Source organism: Coregonus clupeaformis, chromosome 19, assembly GCF_020615455.1.
Source record: "Coregonus clupeaformis isolate EN_2021a chromosome 19, ASM2061545v1, whole genome shotgun sequence".
Lineage (NCBI taxonomy): Eukaryota > Metazoa > Chordata > Actinopteri > Salmoniformes > Salmonidae > Coregonus > Coregonus clupeaformis.
The window spans coordinates 28,291,169-28,316,392 of NC_059210.1; the positions used below are offsets into that span (position 1 = coordinate 28,291,169).

The 25,224-nt window shown below is 44.1% G+C and overlaps 2 protein-coding genes across 4 annotated transcripts in view; both read right to left on the reverse strand.

The window, feature by feature from the left end:
* si:ch211-212o1.2 (uncharacterized protein LOC492735 homolog) overlaps positions 1–11,370 on the reverse strand; it is a 44,770-nt gene extending 33,400 nt beyond the window's left edge. Inside the window, exons 1-2 of one of the 2 annotated variants that reach the window (XM_041837327.2) lie at positions 11,256–11,370; positions 10,601–10,795 (exon numbers count right to left, since the gene is read on the reverse strand). In XM_041837327.2, coding sequence (XP_041693261.1) covers positions 10,601–10,795; positions 11,256–11,262 — 202 coding nt within the window. In that variant the 5' untranslated portion in view covers positions 11,263–11,370. Of the gene's footprint in view, positions 1–10,600; positions 11,069–11,255 lie in introns of those variants that run through there. The other variant, XM_041837328.2, reaches the window with a different exon arrangement.
* Positions 11,371–17,806: 6,436 nt separating this feature from the next.
* Positions 17,807–25,224, reverse strand: part of znf423 (zinc finger protein 423) — a 138,953-nt gene continuing 131,535 nt past the window's right edge. For both annotated transcript variants that reach the window (XM_041837325.2, XM_041837326.2), the window contains one exon: positions 17,807–18,612. In XM_041837325.2, coding sequence (XP_041693259.1) covers positions 18,583–18,612 — 30 coding nt within the window. In that variant the 3' untranslated portion in view covers positions 17,807–18,582. The remainder of the gene's footprint in view (positions 18,613–25,224) is intronic.

The window sequence follows — 25,224 nt, forward strand, 5'->3', positions numbered from 1 at the left end:
CTTTACAGAAGGTCAGTTAAATTATAGCTAAATGATAGATAGGACACAGAACCAGAGGCCATCACGTTTACTTAAAAGAGAGATCTGAATCTAGATCCATCTCTTTACACTACACAAGGATCTCTCCTGGACCTAGTTTGTGTCGTCAAAGTAGTTTAATGTAAAGAGGCCCAATGTGGTCTATCTAACAAACTGATCTTCTAACTGTATGTTACACTAAAACATGTAAGAGATAAGAATAGGTACTACACTAACAATACTTTTGTCTGAAGATCAATGTATTGAGTGTCTGACATTCAAATATGCAAATACAATATGCAGTGGATAAGTGAGCTAAATAAGTATACACTGAGTGTAAAAACATTAAGAACATCTGCTCTTTCTATGGCATAGACTGACCAGGTGTAGCCAGGTGAAAGCTATGATCCCTTATTGATGTCACTTGTTAAATCCACTTCAATCAGTGTAGATGAAGGGGAGGAGAGGTTAAAGAAGGATTTGTAAGCCTTCAGACAATTGAGACATGGATTGTGTATGTGTGCCATTCAGAGGGTGAATGGGAAAGACAAAATATTTAAGTGCCTTTGAACAGGGCACCAGTTTGAGTGTCAAGAACTGCAACACTGCTGGGTTTTTCACACTCAACAGTTTCCTGCGTGTATCAAGAAGTCCACCACCCAAATGACATCCAGCCAACTTGACACAACTTTGGGAAGCATTGGAGTCAACACAGGCCAGCATCCCTGTGGAACGCTTTCTACACCCTGTAGAGTCCATGCCCCAACGAATTGAGGCTGTTCTGAGGGAAAAGGGGGGGGGGGCAACTCAATATTAGGAAGGTGTTCTTAATGTTTTGTACACTCAGTGTACATAACCTACGTGGGTGGATGACTCAATAAAACCATGGTAATAACCACTCATGAGAGAGTGGCTGTGTTAGTAAATCACAGAACGACCAATAGCTCAGTCCTAAGTCTTAATCATGTGAACCTGACCCAATCCATTGTGTAACTGCAGAGCAGCCTCCTATCTGGGCCTCTTTACACTACACTACTTTTGACAACCCAAACTAGGTCCAGGAGAGATACTTGTGTAATGTAAAGAGATGGATCTAGATTCAATTATAAACTGGGTGGTTCGAGCCCTGAATGCTGATTTGCATGACAAAACATTTACTTTTAATGCTCTAATGATGTTGGTAACCAGTTTATAATAGCAATAAGGCACCTCAGGTGTTTGTGGAATATGGACAATATACCACGGCTAAGGGCTGTATCCAGGCACTCCGCGTTGCGTCGTGCTTAAGAACAGCCCTTAGCCGTGGTATATTGGCCATATACCACACCCCCTTGGGCCTTATTGCTTAAATATCTCTTTCCGAAATGTCTCCCACACTACCTCCGGAGGTAGTATGGGATACATCTACATCACATACCCCCCACAGTGGTACAGTGTAAAGACAGCTGCTCTCCCACACCACATCCCTGCAATAATTACCTTAATTACTTTAATACCAGTTGACAGAATGTTTGCTCGGTTAGCCAAATTGAATCATTGCATTAATCAAGTGTACAACACTATGTGCAATATGGTTTGGATGAAAAGCTCCTGTATAGCTTTGGCCACACCACATCCAAGGCTAATGGTATACAAAGGAAGACCCAACCGTGATCTGCCCAACGATGCCTCTCTACCAGACGAACTCAATACATTTTATGCACGCTTTGACAACAACATTGTGCCGGGTGTGAGCGCAGTCACCGACCCAGAGGATTGGGTGATCTCGCTCTCCGAGGGCGATGTGAAAAAGGTATTTAAATCAGGTCAACACCCGCAAGGCCGCGGGACCCAATGGTATTCCAAGGAGCATTCTCAGAGCATGCGCAGAACAGCTGGCAGGCAGACTCACAGTAATTTTCAACTTCTCCTTGTCCCTGTCTGTAATTCCCACGTTTTAAGATGACCACCATCATTCCTGTCCCCAAGAACTCTAAGGCGTCATGCCACAATGACTACCGGCCTGTAGCACTCACTTATGTAATCATGAAGTGCTTGGAGAGGCTGGTTATGGCACACATCAACGCCACCATCCCAGACACCCTAGACCCACTCCATTTGCATACCGCCCCAACAGATCCATAGATGACGCAATCTCAATTTCTCTCCACACTGCCCTCACCCACCTAGAAAAGAGGAATACCCATGTGAGAATGCTGTTCATTGACTACAGCTCAGCGTTCAACACCATTGTCCCCTACAAGCTCATCACCAAGCTTAGGACTCTGGATCTGAACACCTCCCTCTGCAACTGGATCCTGGACTTCCTGACGGGCCGACCCCAGGTGGTGAGGGTAGGCAACATGACCTCTGCCACGCTGACCCAACACAGGGGCTCCACAGGGGTGTGTGCTTAGTCCCCTCCTGTACTCCCTGTTCACCAATGACTGTGTGGCCACGCACGACTCCAACCCCATCATCAAGTTTGCTGACGACACAACGGTGGTAGACCTGCTCAAAGGCAACAATGAGTCAGCCTAAAGGGAGGAGGTCAGTGACCTGGCAGTGTGGTGCAAGAACAACAACCTCTCCCTCAACGTCAGTAAGACCAAGGAGCTGATCGTGGACTACAGGAAACTGGGGGATGAGCACGCCCCCATCCACATCGACGGGGCCACAGTAGAGCAGGTCGAGAGCTTCAAGTTCCTCTGTGTCCAAATCACTAAAGACTTTAAATGGTCCAAACACACGCGTACAGTCGTGAAGAAGGCGCGACAGCACCTCTTCCCCCTCAGGAGGTTGAAAATGTTTGGCATGGGCCCTCAAATCCTCAAAAAGTTATACAGCTGTACCATTGAGAACATTTTGACTGGCTGCACCACTGCCTGGTATGGCAATAGTACCGCTCTCGATCGCATGGCGCTTCAGAGGGTGGTACGGACAGCCCAGTACATCACTGGGGCCGAGCTCCCTGCCATCCAGGACATCTATATCAGGTGGTGTGGTAGGAAGGCCCGAAAATTGTTAAAGACTTCAAACCACCCAAGCCATAGACTATTCTCTCTGCTTCCACACGGCAAGTGGGACCGGTGCATCAAGTATGGCACCAACAGGCTCGACCAGCTACTATCCCCAAGCAATAAGATAAATAGATAAAATAGTTACACAGACTATCTATCTGAGTTAACCTTGTATCCTCATTGACCTATTTTTGCACATTCACAGGGCCCTACACACGTACTCCATCATCTGCTCACTCACACATAATATGCACATACATTTGAAGTCGGAAGTTTACATACACCTTAGCCAAATACATTTAAACTCAGTTTTTCACAATTCCTGACATTTAATCCTAGTAAAAATTCCCTGTCTTAGGTAGAGAGAGCTTTTATTTCTTTCATCACATTCCCAGTTGGTCAGAAGTTTACATAAACTCAATAAGTATTTGGTAGCATTGCCTTTAACTTGTTTAACTTGGGTCAAACGTTTCGGGTTATCCTTCCACAAGTTGGGTGAATTTTGGCCCATTCCTCCTGACAGAGCTAGTGTAACTAAGTCAGGTTTGTAGGCCTCCTTGCTCACACACACTTTTTCAGTTCTGCCCACAAATGTTCTATAGGATTGAGGTCAGGGCTTTGTGATGGCCACTCCAATACCTTGACTTTGTTGTCCTTAAGCCATTTTACCACAACTTTGGAAGTATGCTTGGGGTCATTGTCCATTTGAAAGACCCATTTGCAACCAAGCTTTTTTATGGCGGTTTTGGAGCAGTGGCTTCTTCTATAGCACTCGTCTTACTGTGGATATATATACTTTTGTACCTGTTTCCTCCAGCATCTTCACAAGGTCCTTTGCTGTTGTTCTGGGATTGATTTACACTTTTCGCACCAAAGTACGTTCATCTTTAGGAGACAGAACGCGTCTCCTTCCTGAGCCGTATAACGGCTGCGTGGTCCCATGGTGTTCATACTTGCGTACTATTGTTTGTACAGATGGCATTTGGAAATTGATCCCAAGGATGAACCAGACTTGTGGAGGTCTACAATTATTTTTCTGATTTCTTTTGATTTTCCCATGATGTCAAGCAAAGAGGCACTGAGTTTGAAGGTAGGCTTTGAAATACATCCACAGGTACACCTCCAATTGACTCAAATGATGTCAATTAGCCTATCAGAATCTTCTAAAGCCATTACATTATTTTCTGGAATTTTCCAAGCTGTTTAAAGGCACCGTCAACTTAGTGTATGTAAACTTCTGACCCACTGGAATTGTGATACAGTGAATTATAAGTGAAATAATTTGTCTGTAAACAATTGTTGGAAAAATTACTTGTGTCATGCACAAAGTAGATGTCCTAACCGACTTGCCAAAACTATAGTTTGTTAACAAGAAATTTGTGGAGTGGTTGAAAAACGAGTTTGAATGACTCCAACCTAAGTGTATGTAAACTTACGACTTTAACTGTACATTTATACTGACTCTACACACAAGCACAACCACTCACATACACACTGCTGCTACTCTGTTTATCTTATATCCTGATGCCTAGTCACCTTACCCCTATACATATCTACTTCCATCACTCCAGTATCCCTGCACATTGTAAATATGGTATTGGAACGGACCCTGTATATAGTATGCTTCCTTACTTACTGTGTTCTTCATATTTATTATTTCTCGTATTATATTGTTATTGATTATTGCATTGTTGGGTTTTGAGTTTGCAAGAAAGGCATTACACTGTAATTGTGCATGTGACATTAAAACTTAAATGTAAAGAGATAGATCTCACTAGACATACACTGCTCAAAAAAATAAAGGGAACACTAAAATAACACATCCTAGATCTGAATGAATGAAATAATCTTATTAAATACTTTTTTCTTTACATAGTTGAATGTGCTGACAACAAAATCACACAAAAATTATCAATGGAAATCAAATGTATCAACCCATGGAGGTCTGGATTTGGAGTCACACTCAAAATTAAAGTGGAAAACCACACTACAGGCTGATCCAACTTTGATGTAATGTCCTTAAAACAAGTCAAAATGAGGCTCAGTAGTGTGTGTGTGGCCTCCACGTGCCTGTATGACCTCCCTACAACGCCTGGGCATGCTCCTGATGAGGTGGCGGATGGTCTCCTGAGGGATCTCCTCCCAGACCTGGACTAAAGCATCCGCCAACTCCTGGACAGTCTGTGGTGCAACGTGGCGTTGGTGGATGGAGCGAGACATGATGTCCCAGATGTGCTCAATTGGATTCAGGTCTGGGGAACGGGCGGTCCATAGCATCAATGCCTTCCTCTTGCAGGAACTGCTGACACACTCCAGCCACATGAGGTCTAGCATTGTCTTGCATTAGGAGGAACCCAGGGCCAACCGCACCAGCATATGGTCTCACAAGGGGTCTGAGGATCTCATCTCGGTACCTAATGGCAGTCAGGCTACCTCTGGCGAGCACATGGAGGGCTGTGCGGCCCCCAAAGAAATGCCACCCCACACCATGACTGACCCACCGCCAAACCGGTCATGCTGGAGGATGTTGCAGGCAGCAGAACGTTCTCCACGGCGTCTCCAGACTCTGTCACGTCTGTCACATGTGCTCAGTGTGAACCTGCTTTCATCTGTGAAGAGCACAGGGCGCCAGTGGCAAATTTGCCAATCTTGGTGTTCTATGGCAAATGCCAAACGTCCTGCACGGTGTTGGGCTGTAAGCACAACCCCCACCTGTGGACGTCGGGCCCTCATACCACCCTCATGGAGTCTGTTTCTGACCGTTTGAGCAGACACATGCACATTTGTGGCCTGCTGGAGGTCATTTTGCAGGGCTCTGGCAGTGCTCCTCCTGCTCCTCCTTGCACAAAGGCGGAGGTAGCGGTCCTGCTGCTGGGTTGTTGCCCCCCTACGGCCTCCTCCACGTCTCCTGATGTACTTTTTAGAAATCTTTGCTAATTTATAAAAATAAAAAAACTGAAATATCACATTTACATAAGTATTCAGACCCTTTACTCAGTAATTAGTTGAAGCACCTTTGGCAGTGATTACAGGATAGAGTATTTTTGGGTATGACGCTACAAGCTTGGCACACCTGTATTTGGGGAGTTTCTCCTATTCTTTTCTGCAGATCCTCTCAAGCTCTGTCAAGTTGGATGGGGAGCATTGCTGCACAGCTATTTCCAGGTCTCTCCAGAGATGTTCGATCGGGTTCAAGTCCGGGCTCTGGCTGGGCCACTCAAGGACATTCAGAGACTTGTCCCAAAGCTACTCCTGCGTTGTCTTGGCTGTGTGCTTAGGGTCGTTGTCCTGTTGGAACGTGAACCTTCGCCCCAGTCTGAGGTCCTGAGCGGTCTGGAGCAGGTTTTCATCAAGAATCTCTCTGTACTTTGCTCCGTTCATCTTTGTCTCGATCCTGACTAGTCTCCCAGTCCCTGCCGCTGAAAAACATCCCCACAGCATGATGCTGCCACCACCATCCTTCACCGTAGGGATAGTTCCAGGTTTCCTCCAGACGTGACGCTGGGCATTCAAGCCAAAGAGTTCAATCTTGGTTTCATCAGACCAGAGAATCTTGTTTCTCATGGTCTGAGAGTCTTTAGGTGCCTTTTGGCAAACTCCAAGCGGGTTGTCATGTGCCTTTTACTGAGGAGTGGCTTCCGTCTGGCCACTCTACCATAAAGGCCTGATTGGTGGAGTGCTGCAGAGATGGTTGTCCTTCTGGAAGGTTCTCCCATCTCCACAGAGGAACTCTAGAGCACTGTCAGAGTGACCATCGGGTTCTTGGTCACCTCCCTGACCAAGGCCCTTCTCCCCCGATTGCTCAGTTTGGCCGGGCGTCCAGCTATAGGAAGAGTCTTGGTGGTTCCAAACTTCTTCCATTTAAGAATGATGGAGGCCACTGTGTTCTTGGGGACCTTCAATGCTGCAGAAATGTTTTGGTACCCTTCCCCAGATCTGTGCCTCGACAAAATCATGTCTCGGAGCTCTACGGACAATTCCTTCGACCTCATGGCTTGGTTTTTGCTCTGACCTGCACTGTCAACTGTGGGACCTTATATAGACGAGTGGGTGCCTTTCCATATCATGTCCAAACAATTGAATTTACCACAGGTGGACAGGTGGACAATCAAGTTGTAGAAACATCTTAAGGATGATCAATGGAAACAGGATGCACCTGAGCTCAATTTCGAGTCTCATAGCAAAGGGTCTGAATACTTATGTAAATAAGGTATTTATTTACATAAGTTTACATACGTTTTCGCTTTGTCATTTGAGATTTTCAATTTATTTAATCTATTTTAGAATAAGGCTGTAACGTAACAAAATGTGGAAAAAGTCAAGGGGTCTAAATACTTTCCGAAGGCACTGTAAAGTTGCTCACAATCAGAATCGCCTTTATTTGCATGTACAGGAATTTGACTCAGTGAAATGGTGCTGCCACAATAAACAGAATACACAGACAATAGAGTATACAGGCAAAATATTGGATATAAACACAGAATTTACACAATCCACATACAGTATGTACACTATGAACACTGAAGCTAAAAACAACAGAAGCGGCAAAACACTGTGGCTGCCTCTCTGATGGTAACCACACCGTTCTATCTATAAATGGAAGCTGTTGAATAAGAGTCACAGGAACAGGCCTGAGATGTGGACAAGTGGGGAGAAAGATTACAACCACAGTCTAGATCGCTTACAGCCAAGGAAAGTAGATATTGAAGAGTAATGTGAGGACACACACGAAACCAGTGGCTTTGAGACCAGACCAAGATGGCTGGTAAAAGTAATCAGGAAAACAGAAAGCAGGCGGAAATCCTGTTTACTTCCAGTTAAATCCGTAAAGTGGGATAAAAAGCGCAAAGAGCAGTCAGCCGTGCATGACACACAGACATATGGCAGAGAGATACGTCCAGCTGTTTGCCTGTCCTGGGGTTACTGTAATGAGCCTTAGCCTCCATTGAGCAGACCAAAGCCTCATCAATCCAGTCCTGCCGCTAAGCCTCAACATGTCCACAAACACAGCCCTCTCATTCCAACCACTCCTCAACACGGCTGCTGCCATGGACCATGAATCCCTGGCATACCTCTTCTCCTACTACTGCTGTCCCAGACTCTCTCTCACTTTGTGTCTCTCTGGACCACTGTATATTGGCAATTCCCCGTAACGGAATTACAATGAGACTCGATTTAATTTTTCACTTTAAAATGTATGCCAAACAATAACCATTGATTACAAAGTTTAAGAAACCATACAATGACTACTTTGAACAATTTACACAATTTAAAAAAACTGGAAAAACTGTAGATGTAAAGTTTGGTAACAGAATGATGGTAAAATCTCCCTCAGTCCTTGTGCATAGAGTTCTATGGTTTGTTAAACTTTGAAGTCAATGTTTTTTGTTTGGTATACATTTTCAAATGAAAAATCTGAGCCTCAGTGTAATTCCGTTACCATGGAATTGCCCATATGGCCCACTAAACCCCCAGCCATTTAGTGACTTGGATAAACTAGGACCCCAAATGTATGGGGAATCCTCTTAGAATAGTTATCCATAATCAGAGACTCAAAGACTCAAACATGCAACTCTGGTTTTACAAGATCATGTCCCTTTTGTCACTGTGCTGTAACAGTAACATCTGTCAACGATGAGACCTGTCAGTCCATTAACTCTACAGACAGATACAGTAAGCAACCTCTTAGATACCATTAGAGGAGTTCATGTAATGGAATGGGTGTTCTTGTGAACAGTTGTGATGATGTAGGGTCCTGAGATTTGGTTGTGTGTTACTTCCAGGCCAATGTGTGGTCTAATATCACACGCTAATAGCTGTCCACTTCCCTCTCACACTCCTATCCTTTTTGTTGTTTTTTATTTATTTTACAAATTTTTCACCCCAATTTCATGGTATCCATTTGGTAGTTACAGTCTTGTCCCATTGCTGCAACCCCCGTACGGACTCGGGAGAGGCGAAGGTCGAGAGCCGTGCGTCCTCCGAAACACAACCCAGCCGAGCCGCACTGCTTCTTGACACAATCCCCGCTTAACCCGGAAGCCAGCCGCACCAATGTGTCAGCCCGCCACAGGAGTCACTAGTGCGCGATGGGACAAGAATACCCCTGCCGGCCAAACCCTCCCCTAACCTGGACGACGGTGGGCCAATTGTGCGCCGCCCCATGGGTCTCCCGGTCACGGCCAGCTGCGACAGAGCCAGGATCTCTAGTGGCACAGCTAGCACTGCGATGCAGAGCCTTAGACCACTGCGCCAATCGGGAGGCCTCACACTACTATCCTAACCCCAATCCTGCCCCTTACCCTAAACCAGGTTTGTATCCAAATCCCAACTCTACCTTCCCCATACACTGATACATCACACTCTTTCCCTTCTTTGAGCCCACCCCTATCTTTATTTATGTTTTGTTTAGTCTGATGTTTTGACTCCTGTTTTGTTGTTTATGATTGTAAAGGGACTTTGGGTCCTTGAAAAGTGCTATATAAGTCCCATGTAGTATTATTATTAGTATTATTATACTAAGCAGAGTAACAGATTAGTTATAAACTGGTGTGAGAACCAGTTTCACATCTGGCCGAAAGAAAACGCAAGGCCCTCTCCAATCCCCCATTACCAAGAACATACATTACTACATTAACCATGCACTCTCCCCTCCATCCCTCTACACACAAGTATACAGTACAGTAATTAACAACATGTGCCAGTAGCAGCAGCATATGTCTGACACACTGTTTCAATAGATGTAAAAACTCCCTAAACACAAGGAATCACAGTCCAGGACAAGCATAGAGCTGGACTATAGTTTTATTTTCTCAGTAAAGCTCCCCTACGTTTTTAGGCTTTCATGTTCGTACTGATCCCTGCACTGTCCAACTGATCTCAACTGTCCATAGTGTGCAGAAACAAGACAGAGTGCTCTCCTCTAAGCCCCACTTCTGGAAAAGCACAAAATCAGTGACATGCATTTTACAGCTCTAAAGTCTGTATAGAATAAACAAGCCTATGACAGAATTCAAATATGAGATATATTTAGTTATAGATGTGTATTACGGCATAAACACACACGGTATTTTGAGGCTAGGTCCATATTCCTTGTGATCTGTGCCAGGTTAAAAGGATGTTGGGATTTTGGAACAGAAAAAAAAAAAAAATTAATTGCTAATTTAAAACGTGAGGCTTACTTGATCGAATAGAAGTTTCGTAATGGTTAGGTTGTTACAAATGCACTGATATAAGTGGACCACATGGCATTTCGGCAATTAAAAAAAATAACTACTTTATCTGCGGTATCTGCCCTCTCATTGGCTAGAATGGTCCCAACTGATCTCGCCTCCTAACGCCTGCCTGTCATCTTTGAGGCCATGTATTCCCATTGTTAGAGCTATCTACTACTTGTCTATTTAATATAAATTGTTTGCTATACTTCATCTGAACAATGACAGGTGTTTTTATCATCCTCTCTATATACACAGCCTATTACAGCTTTGGCGAATTATCAGCAGCGTGGTTAGGTGACAGCCCTAATCTGAGGTTTAGTGTCTTTTATTAATTAAAAAAGTATTCTCCCCAACTCATTGTCTTACCAGGAGAGTACAGTGTTGCAAGTTGTCGGGCCCCGGCGTGCTGCGGTCCCCAACGAGGCGCCGTGCTGCGGGCAGCCGAACCGTGCTCATTCCCGTTAGGATCATCCTCTGCCATAGACTGATGTTGAATCTCTCTCTCTGACAGTAGTACTGCCGCTGCCACCGCGATCCTCCCTTCCATTCCCCCGGTTTCAACTAAAATGCATAAATCATGTATTTCTTCAAACGAAGCCAGTTATTTGATTGCTAGGGAATGTTTGTCAGTGTGGTGTTGTGACGCTCTCGGCACCGGAGCTACCCAGTAAAACCCGGAACTACAATACGGATGAACCGCCTCTGACAAACAGACTTATAACGTCGGCTATAGTACTACGTTCCTTTCGTCTGATTGATCCAACAGTTATTTCATTATTCAAAGACAACAGCCTAGTGTGCCTATAACTGGCGCGTTTTAGAGCAGTGCTTTCATGTTCTGTTAATTATTGTATCAAACTTTTGTGCATCTCTCCATGCTTGCCAGATTGTAGGGATAGTCATCAATTCTGATATCAAAAAGGTCTAAAACAATAAGCAATTGTTTATGGAAACTACTTAAATAGGTATAAAAAATGTCCTATCTTTCGTCTGATAATGACAAAACCACTGCGATAAATACCTGGCATTGGAGCGTAGGCTACGTCTGTGACTGACAGCCTCACACTTTCGTTTCCTCCATCACTTCGGAGATTCAGCTGTAAAATATTGAGGATCCCTAATGTTCTGGCGCAACAGCGAAGTGAACCATTGGGTGTATTCATTACAGAAACGGTGTACTGTTTAAGAACCAAACGGAAGCAAACAGAGCAAAACGAGAGTTTCTATTGGACAAATTCAGCTAGGTCCCATTTCGTTCAGTTTGCTTCCGTTTAAGAAACGTTTTGCAACAGAATAGGCGGAATGAATACACACGTGGTTTGAGCTGATACGCGGGTGATGCCATTGACGCCGTCGCCCAATGGCACCGATTCAACAGTGCACGACAAAAACAAAGACCTGTTGGTATTTCACAAACTTTAATGATTAAAATATGACACCGTAGTCCCATATTCTCTATTCCTTTATAGAGGTTAGTTCAATTGTCCTTCCACATTTTAAAACCGAAGCTTGTTGGAATGGTGAGCTATTCTTTAATAGGCCTACGCTGCCAATTCTTCTTCACAGCATCTGGCTTTCTCATGCAGACTTGTTGAAATGTAAAAAAGTATATATTTTTCTTAGTTTAAATCTTTCAATTTGTCACATTACCTTAGATTGAATGAAGTAAACGGACAACATGATAGTGATTACTTTCTGTTGGCTAGGCTGCTTCTGACAAAGTAGCCTAATTATTGTATCCAACTGCACCTGTTGTGTGCAGGAGTCGCCATAGAGATAGTTAGAGGATGCATCATTGTATTTGTCCCATTTGGCGACTGTGAGAGCATGGGCAGCGCCATTGAGGCATCTCCATTTTGAAGTAGTACATTTTCTTCTTCTACTACTTCAGAGTTAGTAAACAAACTGAAAGGTTGCATACTGCCACCTATAGTGTGTTGTTTGAACAGGTATAAAGCCAAGGTTGGAGATTTATTGCCACCTGCAGTTATGGCATGTTTTCTCACAAGTATAATTCATTGGCCAATCCCTCCTGATGACCTGGATGAAATTATGTGATCATTCCTTAACCCATAGGAAGTCCCACCCAGTTGACTACCTCATATTTGTGAAAGTCATCAATGGCGCTGCCCATGCTAAAACTGGCTTTTGGGCCTTAGAGTCCTCTGTCTCTGTGGGAGCCCCATGTCTACTGCTGCCGTCTCATGGCTCAACGAAACCTACCATCACACAGTCCATCAAATGTTATTACACATACTAGGCCTCTAGTTTATTAGCCTTGCTGCCTGATCTCGCGAGCTTACATGAATGGTTCGCTACCTCAATCAGTCAAGTAATTGCGAGGACCTATCATGGTCCAAACACACCAAGACAGTTGTGAAGAGGGCACGACAACACCTCTTCCCCCCTCAGGAGGCTGAAAAGATTTGGCATGGACCCTCAGATCCTCAAAAAGGTATACAGCTGCACCATTGAGAGCATCTTTACTGGCTGCAGCACCGCTTGGTATAGCAACTGCTTACAATCCAGGACCTCTATACCAGGTGCTGTCAGAGGAAGGCCCTAAAAATTGTAAAAGACTCCAGCCACCCAAGTCATACAGTTCTCTCTGCTATCGCACGGCAAGCGATACCAGAGTGCCAAATCTGGGACCAAAAGGATCCTGAACAGCTTCTACCCACAAGCCATAAAACTGCTGAACAGTTAATCAAATGGCTACCCTGACTACTTGCACTGACTCTGTTGCACCGGCTCTATGCACACTCACTGGACTATACCCACACACTCACACATACTACACTGACACTCCAACACACACTACATACACTCACGCACACAAAACACACACACACACACATGCATATTGATGCCACACACACACACAGACACACTTTCACACTCTTCACATACGCGGCTGCTACTCTGTTTATTATCTATCCACTTTTACATATTACCTCTACTACCTCGTACCCCTGCACATTGACTTGGTACTGGGACTCCTTGTATATAGTCTCGTTATTTTTATTCTATTGTCACTATTTCCTTTTTTGTTAATTTTTCGTACCTTTTAACTCTGCATTGTTTACAAGTCTACACCTGTTGTATTCGGCGCATGTGACAATACAATTTGATTTGAGGCTAATAGTTTATAACCTGCTATAACCATTGCAAAGTCTTTATGATATATATTTTCTAACATCTAGGAAATATCAATTCCATGTTCTGATTATAATAAATGTTGGGCTCAAAATATATTGAAATGTAAAATTAAAATAGTAAATGATTAAAACATGTCCCTTCATTTTTCAAGGAAAGCTGGCCAATATATTAAAAGATACACATGCATTTGCCAGTTGTAGTTCAAATAAGTTATATGGCAAGTTGACTCCAGTTCAACTGCTCCCAGGGCACTGTGGTATATCAATGCGTTCCGATGACTGATTTCTGGGAACGGTACCGACCTTCTGTCCAGCAGAAGCCATGAGACTCAACGGCTGAACCAGCTGCTTAAACACATGGATGCAATTAAAGCAGAGCCGTATGGTCGTCAAACCAAACCAACGGTTTATTATTGTTAGTTTAAAGGGAGGAGGAAAGAGGTTTTAGATGGCTGGTTTTAGATGACATGCAAGTTTATTTCTCTCTATTATATTTTGTATAATACAGATTTCAATTACATTTACATTTACGTCATTTAGCAGACGCTCTTATCCAGAGCGACTTACAAATTGGTGCATTCACCTTATAGCCAGTGGGATAACCACTTTACGATGTTTTTTTTTGGGGGGGTTGGGGTAAGGGGGGGGTAGTAGGATGTCATATATTGAAAATAAGTTATTCCTGATATGATCATCAAATGTTATAGGATTTAGGGAAATATATTAAAATGTATTATAAACAAGTTCATTAAATAGTTTTTCTCCTGCTATACTAGGCATTTTATTTCCACTTTCAGATGATGTCTTATAAATAGTATAGCGATCATTGCAGTTACAGTTGAAGTCGGAAGTTTACATACACCTTAGCCAAATACATTTAAACTCAGTTTTTCACAATTCCTGACATTTAATCCTAGTAAAAATTCCCTGTCTTAGGTCAGTTAGGATCACCACTTTATTTTAAGAATGTGAAATGTCAGAATAATAGTAGAGAAAATGATTTATTTCAGCTTTTATTTCTTTCATCACATTCCCAGTGGGTCAGAAGTTTACATACACTCAATTAGTATTTGGTAGCATTGGCTTTAAATTGTTTAACTTCGGTCAAACGTTTCGGGTTCCACAAGCTTCCCACAATAAATTGGGTGAATTTTGGCACATTCCTCCTGACAGAGCTGGTGTAACTGAGTCAGGTTTGTAGGCCACCTTGCTCGCACACGCTTTTTCAGTTCTGCCCACACATTTTTTATAGGATTGAGGTCAGGCCTTTGTGATGGCCACTCCAATACCTTGACTTTGTTGTCCTTAAGCCATTTTGCCACAACTTTGGAAGTATGCTTGGGGTCATTGTCCATTTGGAAGACCCATTTGCGACCAAGCTTTAACTTCCTGACTGATGTCTTGAGATGTTGCTTCAATATATCCACATAATTTTCCTTCCTCATGATGCCATCTATTTTGTGAAGTGCACCAGTCCCTCCTGCAGCAAATCACCCCCACAGCATGATGCTGCCACCCCCGTGCTTCACGGTTGGGATGGTGTTCTTCGGCTTGCAAGCAACCACCTTTTTCCTCCAAACATAACGATGGTCATTACAGCCAAACAGTTCTATTTTTGTTTCATCAGACCAGAGGACATTTCTCCAAAAAGTATGATCTTTGTCCCCATGTGCAGTTGCAAACCGTAGTCTGGCTTTTTTCTGGCGGTTTTGGAGCAGTGGCTTCTTCCTTGCTGAGCGGCCTTTCAGGTTATGTCGATATACAGTGAGGGAAAAAAGTATTTGATCCCCTGCTGATTTTGTACGTTTGCCCACTGACAAAGAAATGATCAGTCTATAATTTTAATGGTAGGTTTATTTGAACAGTGAGAGACAGAATAACAACAACAAAAATCCAAAAGAATGCATGTCAAAAATGTTATAAATTGATTTGCATTTTAATGAGGGAAATAAGTAATTGACCCCCTCTCAATCAGAAAGATTTCTGGCTCCCAGGTGTCTTTTATACAGGTAACGAGCTGAGATTAGGAGCACACTCTTAAAGGGAGTGCTCCTAATCTCAGCTTGTTACCTGTATAAAAGACACCTGTCCACAGAAGCAATCAATCAGATTCCAAACTCTCCACCATGGCCAAGACCAAAGAGCTCTCCAAGGATGTCAGGGGCAAGATTGTAGACCTACACAAGGCTAGAATGGGCTACAAGACCATCGCCAAGCATCTTGGTGAGAAGGTGACAACAGTTGGTGCGATTATTCGCAAATGGAAGAAACACAAAAGAACTGTCAATCTCCCTCGGCCTGGGGTTCCATGCAAGATCTCACCTCGTAGAGTTGCAATGATCATGAGAACGGTGAGGAATCAGCCCAGAACTACACAGGAGGATCTTGTCAATGATCTCAAGGCAGCTGGGACCATAGTCACCAAGAAAACAATTGGTAACACACTACGCCGTGAAGGACTGAAATCCTGCAGCGCCCGCAAGGTCCCCCTGCTCAAGAAAGCACATATACAGGCCCGTCTTAAAAAGCACATATACAGGCCAATGAACATCTGAATGATTCAGAGGAGAACTGGGTGAAAGTGTTGTGGTCAGATGAGACCAAAATCGAGCTCTTTGGCATCAACTCAACTCGCCGTGTTTGGAGGAGGAGGAATGCTGCCTATGACCCCAAGAACACCATCCCCACCGTCAAACATGGAGGTGGAAACATTATGCTTTGGGGGTATTTTTCTGCTATGGGGACAGGACAACTTCACCGCATCAAAGGGACGATGGACGGGGCCATGTACCGTCAAATCTTGGGTGAGAAACTCCTTCCCTCAGCCAGGGCATTGAAAATGGGTCGTGGATGGGTATTCCAGCATGACAATGACCCAAAACACACGGCCAAGGCAACAAAGGAGTGGCTCAAGAAGAAGCACATTAAGGTCCTGGAGTGGCCTAGCCAGTCTCCAGACCTTAATCCCATAGAAAATCTGTGGAGGGAGCTGAAGGTTCGAGTTGACAAACATCAGGCTCGAAACCTTAATGACTTGGAGAAGATCTGCAAAGAGGAGTGGGACAAAATCCCTCCTGAGATGCGTGCAAACCTGGTGGCCAACTACAAGAAACGTCTGACCTCTGTGATTGCCAACAAGGATTTTGCCACCAAGTACTAAGTCATGTTTTGCAGAGGGGTCAAATACTTATTTCCCTCATTAAAATGCAAATCAATTTATAACATTTTTGACATGCGTTTTTCTGGATTTTTTTGTTGTTATTCTGTCTCTCACTGTTCAAATAAACCTACCATTAAAATTATAGACTGATAATTTTTGTCAGTGGGCAAACATACAAAATCAGCAGGGGATCAAATACTTTTTTCCCTCACTGTAGGACTCGTTTTACTGTAGATATAGATACGTTGTACCTGTTTCCTCCAGCATCTTCACAAGGTCCTTTGCTGTTGTTCTGGGATTGATTTGCACTTTACGCACCAAAGTACGTTCATCTCGAGAAGACAGAACGCGTCTCCTTCCTGAGCGGTATGACGGCTGTGTGGTCCCATGGTGTTTATACTTGCATACTATTGTTTGTACAGATGAATGTGGTACCTTCAAGCGTTTGGAAATTGCTCCTTGGCTGATTTCTTTTGATTTTCCCATGATGTCGCGCAAAGAGGCAGAGTTTGAAGGTAGGCCTTGAAATACATCCACAGGTACACCTCAAATTGATTCAAAGGATGTCAATTAGCCTACCAGAAGCTTCTAAAGCCATGACATCATTTTCTGGAATTTTCCAAGCTGTTTAAAGGCACAGTCAACTTAGTGTATGTAAACTTCTGACCCACTGGAATTGTGATACAGTGAATTATAAGTGAAATAATCTGTCTGTAAACAATTGTTGGAAAAATTACTTGTGTCATGCTCAAAGTAGATGTCCTAACCAACTTGCCAAAACTATAGTTTGTTAACAAGAAATGTGTGGAGTGGTTGAAAAACGAGTTTTAATGACTCCAACCTGAGTGTATGTAAACTTCCGACTTCAACTGTATATATGTTTTATTAAGCCTTACATATTTGTGTAAAAGCACTAGAAAAAAATCAAGATCCACAATTAGTTTATGATATTGTCCACCAATAGATCCTTTCCCTGAATGTACAGACCCCATGTACTGAGAAAACAGAAGACATAGCTTTGCATATTACATTTCATACATGTGTTATGATCAGTTTTCATATAGAAAATCTATACCCTTGATGAGTCACTGATGATGAGTGCTAGGTAGCTGGAATGGTTGTGTTTGGGAGATGGAGTGTAAAAGATGAAATCATTAGTTTACAGTGAGAGCTGCTGTAGTGAAGGTATGTTATTCTCTCCAGGGTACCTCTCTGGCTTTCATTAGAAAAACAAGACTCACACACACACACAGATTCCCTTCATTTGTGATGTATTTTTATTTCATTTTTTGACTGTACTAGTTATTGCAATCTGGTTAATTCACATTTAAAAAGCAGACATCATCCAGTTGCACTGAAATTGATGATATTCATTTTTACAATAACCTTTAGGTCCATAGATTGGAAAATCCAATCAAACCATTATGTTTTCTCAACTTTATTTTGTTTTATGTCTTTTTATTTTGTAATTACAAAAAAGAAAATATGTAACAATAATAATAAAAAGGAGGAAAACTCAGAAATATTACGACTGGCAAACAATCACAACACAGCACAGGTACCTATTTACTGCAAGGGACAAAAACAAAAGAAGAAAACATATGCAAAAAAAGGAGCAAAGAATTGGCACCTATGAAGTTTGATACAAGAAGCAACAGAGGCCAAGGTAAGGGAAGCATTTCTAGAGACTAAAATCAGACAGAGGGCCTTTCTTTTTCTCTCCCGTTTTTTCATTTTGTAAAAAAAAAAAAAAACTCACAACCGGGAAGCAGGGACGATAAAAAATACTGCACGTACAATACCTTTTCTCTCCTTCATCTCCTTTTACTCTCCTTTTCTTTTTTAATAGCATATCCCATTAATATTCATTCCCCACTGCTCGTAATAGCTGCGCCTGGTGGCGGAATCGTTAGAGTTTTACATGTGAGTAGCAAATGACACTTTGATTGGCTGTGATGTTGAAATGGTCCCCTCCCACCGGGCCTGGGTCGGGGTTCTGGGCTGAGCTGGGAGTCCTGCCGGGCCCAGTCTCACTGCGCGTGCTGGCTCAGTGTGTGGTTCTGGAAGGGAAGAGAGGAGAACACATGAGGAGAGAAATAATAAGCTACGTGCCCCCACAGCCACTTACCCCCCTCACGCTATCCCTCTCTTTATACACAACAGTCATGTCTGTCTGTCCATTGGAGGGCCCCAGCCTCCTGTAACATGAACTACCTGCTCTCCACACACACACACACACACACACACACAACATTTCTATTCATCTTACATAGAGCTGCAGATAAACACAACAGTCATATTATATTAATCCATGGCAACATGAAACAATTATTTGTTTATTCAGATTTTTGAGGCATGCATCCCTTTTGATATTCTTATAAATATTTGAAAACACCACCTCAATACCTTATGAGGCCCACATTCCAACGGCCCTCGAGCGCAACACATAAATTCATAACGCACGAAACACCTTTAACAAAACTAAATTCATAACACCACCGGAAACAACAGCAGGAGCCTAGATTCTCTGCACACCTCAACCAGAGGGTATAACTTCACAAACCAAACCAGATCTGATGTGAAGAGTTACATTTACAACCACAGCAGATATGGGGCTCCCAGAGGCCTGTGTGTTAGGGACATTTCTGGTAGGCTGGCTGGTTCCTCTGTGCTCTCCCCTGGACCATAAACCCAATTCCCAAGGAAAGCTCAGCAATCATCCCCCTCTTCCCGCTAAAAGCTGCTTTCCAAGATTAATCTCTCACAGAAAGATAGACCCATGTGTTTGTGCACCACTATGAAAAAAGGGGGAAAATCTGAAGGATTAAACATGGTTTTCCGTTGATAAATACTTATTCTTTGGCCCTTATCTTGGTGCGCATATTTTGCACACAACTGTTGGCAGAGCCGGGCTGCACTAGTTCAGCAGAGGAGACCAAGCGCCCAGTCCAGGTCTTAAAGCCTTCAACTGTCTGATTGCAGCCGTTCAGAGCCAGTCTTTATTTTCCTCTTTCAGTCTCTCTTGCTCTTTCGCCCTCTTTTCCTGCGCCCCTCCCCCGCGTATGTGAGCGGGAACATGCACAAGAGAGGCTCTCAAGTGAGGAGCCGTATCTCACTGGGAGCCACTGACCCCATTATGAGAGCAAACCACTTCTCTCTCTCTGAGCCACACTGCCTACAGTTCTGCCCCCCTCCAACAGAGGTCAGGATTGGCTCTCCCTCTGCCTGCTTCTCCTGTTTGTCAGGCCACAACAGACTGGAGAGCTCCAGCCAGAGGGGAGGCGGAACATTTTAGACAAAACAGAATACTAGACCTGGATTTCATCATCATCACGTAAATGCACATCAGTCGTATCTGTGCTTGCTTTGAGTGTACTGTGCCCTTCTGTGATTTTTTGAATGCTGCCTTGCGTTATCTTTGTAAGGGAATATGTTTTTGAGAGAGAGAGAGAGAGAGAGAGAGAGAGAGAGAGAGAGAGAGAGACAGAGAGAGACAGAGAGAGACAGAGAGAGACAGAGAGAGACAGAGAGAGACAGAGAGAGAGAGAGAGAGAGAGAGAGAGAGAGAGAGAGAGAGAGAGAGAGAGAGAGAGAGAGCGAGAGAGAGCATGTTTCCCCCCCCCTCCCCAGGTTTCCAGGGTTTTGCTGGTGTGTATTGATTTGCAGAAGGATGGGATTGAGAGGCAGTGGCTACTCCCTGGTGTCCTGGGTTACACCAGCACTGCAGTGGCCTGATGGAAACAGCACAGCTAGGGGGAGGAGAGCAGAGCAGAGGAGGAAGGAGCCGCACAAACACCCTCACCTACACTGCTGCACATTCCACAGGATGGACACACCGTTTCACAGACACACACACACAAAAAGTAACACTTAACATACACACTGTGATGCTGGTCTTAGTTAGCTCTCTTCATTTGAGAGCGGCGTCGGGGGCAGGAGTATTGATCACGCTGCAGGCAATCGATAGTGCGGATGGTGTGTGTCTCTGAATCTGATAATGACTCTCAGTGTGACATCAGTCCTATGCAGCTGTAATTGATATATTCTCCAGGATGAGGAGATCGAGGGCTCTGCTCTCACTCTTTAAACAGGTGGGGACTGGAGACGGAGACCACAAACACACCCCAACATCTCACAGAGGAACACACATCACCCCAATACAGTACCTGACAAACACTATCACTTAAACCCCTACAAACTTAAGAACCAACCTCATCCTCCTGTCTCGGACGGCACCACATCTCTGGCCAACTCCACATTACAGACATCTAATAACAGACATCACATTTCAACTCCCTCCCTGCCTGGTGGATCAAAACAGCCAAGACAAAGCCATCTAGTGTACAAGATAACCTAGCCACTGTACTAACAAAGGCAAGACATCATTGACAGTGTTATCCCTTTGTATTGTACCATCAAACTAAACGGAGAGCCTGCTTTCATGTCACCGTGTAGCAGGGGGACACTGCGTGATGGATGGAACAGTGCCCCTCTGCAGGGGGAGGCTGTGCAGTGGGCAGAACAGCCCCTCACTGCTCAGTCAATATCTACGCTGTCATTGTTTTCCTAAACTGGTTATAAAAGAGAGGCTAAATCCTGCCGAGCTGTGGGCTCATGGGAAATATGGCCCAGTCGCATTACTAATGCAGAGACTGCGAGACTGCTGCACACACACGGGGGGGCTGGAGATAAAGATAAAGGAAAATCAAATCTATGTTTCCAACACAGTGCTTTTTCTAACTGTGTTAACAACGCGTGAGGACCTGGACAGGGCTGCCATCATGTCACTTTCAATAAGGCGTCTGAGGTGCCGCCGCAGGGCCCCCTGGTCCCTCCCGGCACCTGGCTCTGTGGCGCCCCCTGGGGAGCAGGGAGGAGTGGGGAGACTCAAAGATGTCAGTTCACTAGGCGTCCTCTAGCAAACACAGGAATCGACTGTTCTGTACACAAGGGGTTGGAACCGAAAACCGGAAAATAATGACATTTTTCAAGGAACAGAATCAGAACCGGGAACGAAAGTCATCAAAAAGCTTTTTTTTTCAGTCCCACAAAAAACGCAACAAGGTGCCTATGCAAAGCCCTCACTCTGTCACTCAGAAACTTGTTCCAGTGTCTCCCTGCCAGCTGAAAATCTTTGGCAGTGTGTGTGCGCGTGTGCAGGCAACCTGCCCATTCCCCTTCGAAGCTTAAGCTACTGTAGCCTACTGACGTTACAAGCATGATTCAGAAATTAGGGATAAATGTTTCATTAGAGAAGAATGAGTTAACTTTTTCAGTGCTAATTACGGATACTATAGTTATCACGTTTCACATTGGATTTATTAACTACTGAAAGGTAAGACGTGTTTTTAATTCAGGTGCCACTCTGCACACACACGCTTGTTAGCGCTGTTCCAACTTTAAGCCACCTGTCAGAAGTTCAAAGACATTCAAAGTTCCTCCATAGAAGCCGCTCCTCTGTAGGTATAATTCTGTGGCTTCATTCAGATAATGCAGGGTAGGAAACCCTGGTCCTGGAGTGCCGCTTCATGTTTTTGATTTAACCGATCTGGAAGACCAGGTGTGTTGAATTTAGGCAATCCCTGAAGCGATCAAATAGCTTGGTTGGTCAGGTGTGGTGCCTAGTTGGAACAAAATCCTGCAGTACCTGCAGCACTCCAGGAACAGAGTTGCCTACCCGAGATGATGCTGGTCATAACAATGCCCAGCGCTTCAAGCCAAGCCTCCTCCTCTTCCCTCTCTCGCGCTCTCCCCACCCACAAAATTTCAGTCACATCTCGCGCCCTACACTTGTCTGTCCATCGCAGCTGATAGCGCCCATGCAGCTGCCTAGGCTAGAACACCCAGTGCCTATAGAAAGTCTACACCCCCTTTGGATTTCTTCACATTTTATTGTGTTACAAAGTGGGATTAAAATCGATTTAATTGTCAACGATCTACCCAAAATAATATGTCAAAGTAAAAAAGTATAATAAAAAAAAATATATATTAATGAAGAATAAAACACTAATATATCTTGATTTGATAAGTATTCACACCCCTGAGTCAATAGAACACCTTTGGTAGCAATTACAGCTGTGAGTCTTCTTGGGTAAGTCTCATAAGAGCTTTGTACACCTGTATTGTGCAATATTTCCCCATTTCTATTTTCATAATCCTTCAGGCTCTGTCAAGGTGTTGGGGATCATGGCTAGACAGCAATTTTCAAGTCTTGCCATAGATTTTCAAACAGATTTAGGTAAAAACTGTAACTTGGCCACTCAGGAAAATTCACAGTCTTCTTTGTAAGCAACTCTAGTGTAGATTTGGCTTTGTGTTGTAGATCCAGTTCACAGAATGGCGCCGGAGAAGATGGCTGCCGTTTTACAGCCCTCTAACCAATTGTACTATTATGTGTGTTTTTCCGCGTTATTTGTAATTTATTTTGTACATAATGTTTCTGCCATCGTCTCTTATAACCAAAAAGAGCTTCTGGATATCAGGACAGCGATCACTCACCTCGTATTGGATGAATAATTTTTCTTCAATACTATTAGCCAATCTTCAATCATTGGAAAATAAATTGGATGACCTAAGATTACGGGTATCCTACCAACGGGACATTAAAAACTGTAATATCTTATGTTTCACCGAGTTGTGGCTGAACGACGACATAGATAACATACAGCTAGCGGGCTATACGCTACATCGGCAGGATAGAACGGCTGACTCCGGTAAGACAAGGGGTGGCGGTCTGTGTATATTTGTAAACAACAGCTGGTGTACAAAATCAAATACTAAGGAAGTATTGAGGTTTTGCTCGCCTGAGGTAGAGTATCTTATGATAAGCTGTAGACCACACTATTTACCAAGAGAGTTTTCATCTATATTTTTCATAGCTGTCTATTTACCACCACAAACCAATGCTGACATTAAGATTGCACTGAATGAGCTGTATAAGGCCATAAGTCAACAGGAAAACGCTCATCCAGAGGCAGCGCTCCTAGTGGCCGGGGAATTTAATGCAGGGAAACTTAAATCCATTCTACCTAATTTCTACCAGTATGTTAAATGTGCAACCAGAGGAAAAAAAACTCTAGACCACCTTTACTCCACACACAGAGACGCATACAAAGCTCTCCCTCGCCCTCCATTTGGCAAATCTGACCATAACTCTATCCTCCTGATTCCTGCTTATAAGCAAAAACTAAAGCAGGAAGCACCAGTGACTCAGTTAATAAAAAAGTGGTCAGATGACACATATGCTAAACTACAGGACTGTTTTGCTAGCACAGACTGGAACATGTTCCGGGATTCTTCAGATAGCATTGAGGAGTACACCACATCAGTCACTGGCTTCATCAATAAGTGCATCGATGATGTCGTCCCCACAGTGACCGTACGTACATACCCCAACCAGAAGCCATGGATTACAGGAAACATCCGCACTGAGCTAAAGGGTAGAGCTGCCTCTTTCAAGGAGCGGGACTCTAACCCGGACGCTTATAAGAAATCCCGCTATGCCCTCCGACGAACCATCAAACAGGCAAAGAGTCAATACAGGACTAAGATTGAATCATACTACACCGGCTCTGACGCTTGTCGGATGTGGCAGGGCTTGAAAACTATTACAGACTACAAAGGGAAGCACAGCTGCGAGCTTCCCAGTGACACAAGCCTACCAGACGAGCTAAACCACTTCTATGCTCGCTTCGAGGCAAGCAACACTGAAGCATGCATGAGAGCACCAGCTGTTCCGGATGACTATGTGATCACGCTTTCTGTAGCCGATGTGAGTAAGACTTTTAAGCAGGTCAACATTCACAAGGCCGCAGGGCCAGACGGATTACCAGGACGTGTACTCCGAGCATGTGCTGACCAACTGGCAAGTGTCTTCACTGACATTTTCAACATGTCCTTGACTGAGTCTGTAATACCAACATGTTTCAAGCAGACCACCATAGTCCCCGTGCCCAAGGACACTAAGATAACCTGCCTAAATGACTACCGACCCGTAGCACTGACGTCTGTAGCCATGAAGTGCTTTGAAAGGCTGGTCAAGGCTCACATCAACACCATTATCCCAGAAACCCTAGACCCACTCCAATTTGCATTCCGCCCCAACAGATCCACAGATGATGCAATCTCTATTGCACTCCACACTGCCCTTTCCCACCTGGACAAGAGGAACACCTACGTGAGAATGCTATTCATTGACAACAGCTCAGCATTCAACACTATAGTGCCCTCAAAGCTCATCACTAAGCTAAGGATCCTGGGACTAAACACCTCCCTCTACAACTGGATCCTGGACTTCCTGACGGGCCTCCCCCAGGTGGTAAGGGTAGGTAACAACACATCTGCCACACTGATCCTCAACACGGGGGCCCCTCAGGCGTGCGTGCTCAGTCCCCTCCTGTACTCCCTGTTCACCCATGACTGCATGGCCAGGCACGACTCCAACACCATCATTAAGTTTGCCGACGACACAACAGTGGTAGGCCTGATCACGGACAATGATGAGACAGCCTATAGGGAGGAGGTCAGAGACCTGGCCGTGTGGTGCCAGGATAACAACCTCTCCCTCAACGTGACCAAGACAAAGGAGATGATTGTGGACTACAGGAAAAAAAAGAGGACTGAGCACGCCCCCATTCTCATCGACGGGGCTGTAGTGGAACAGGTTGAGAGCT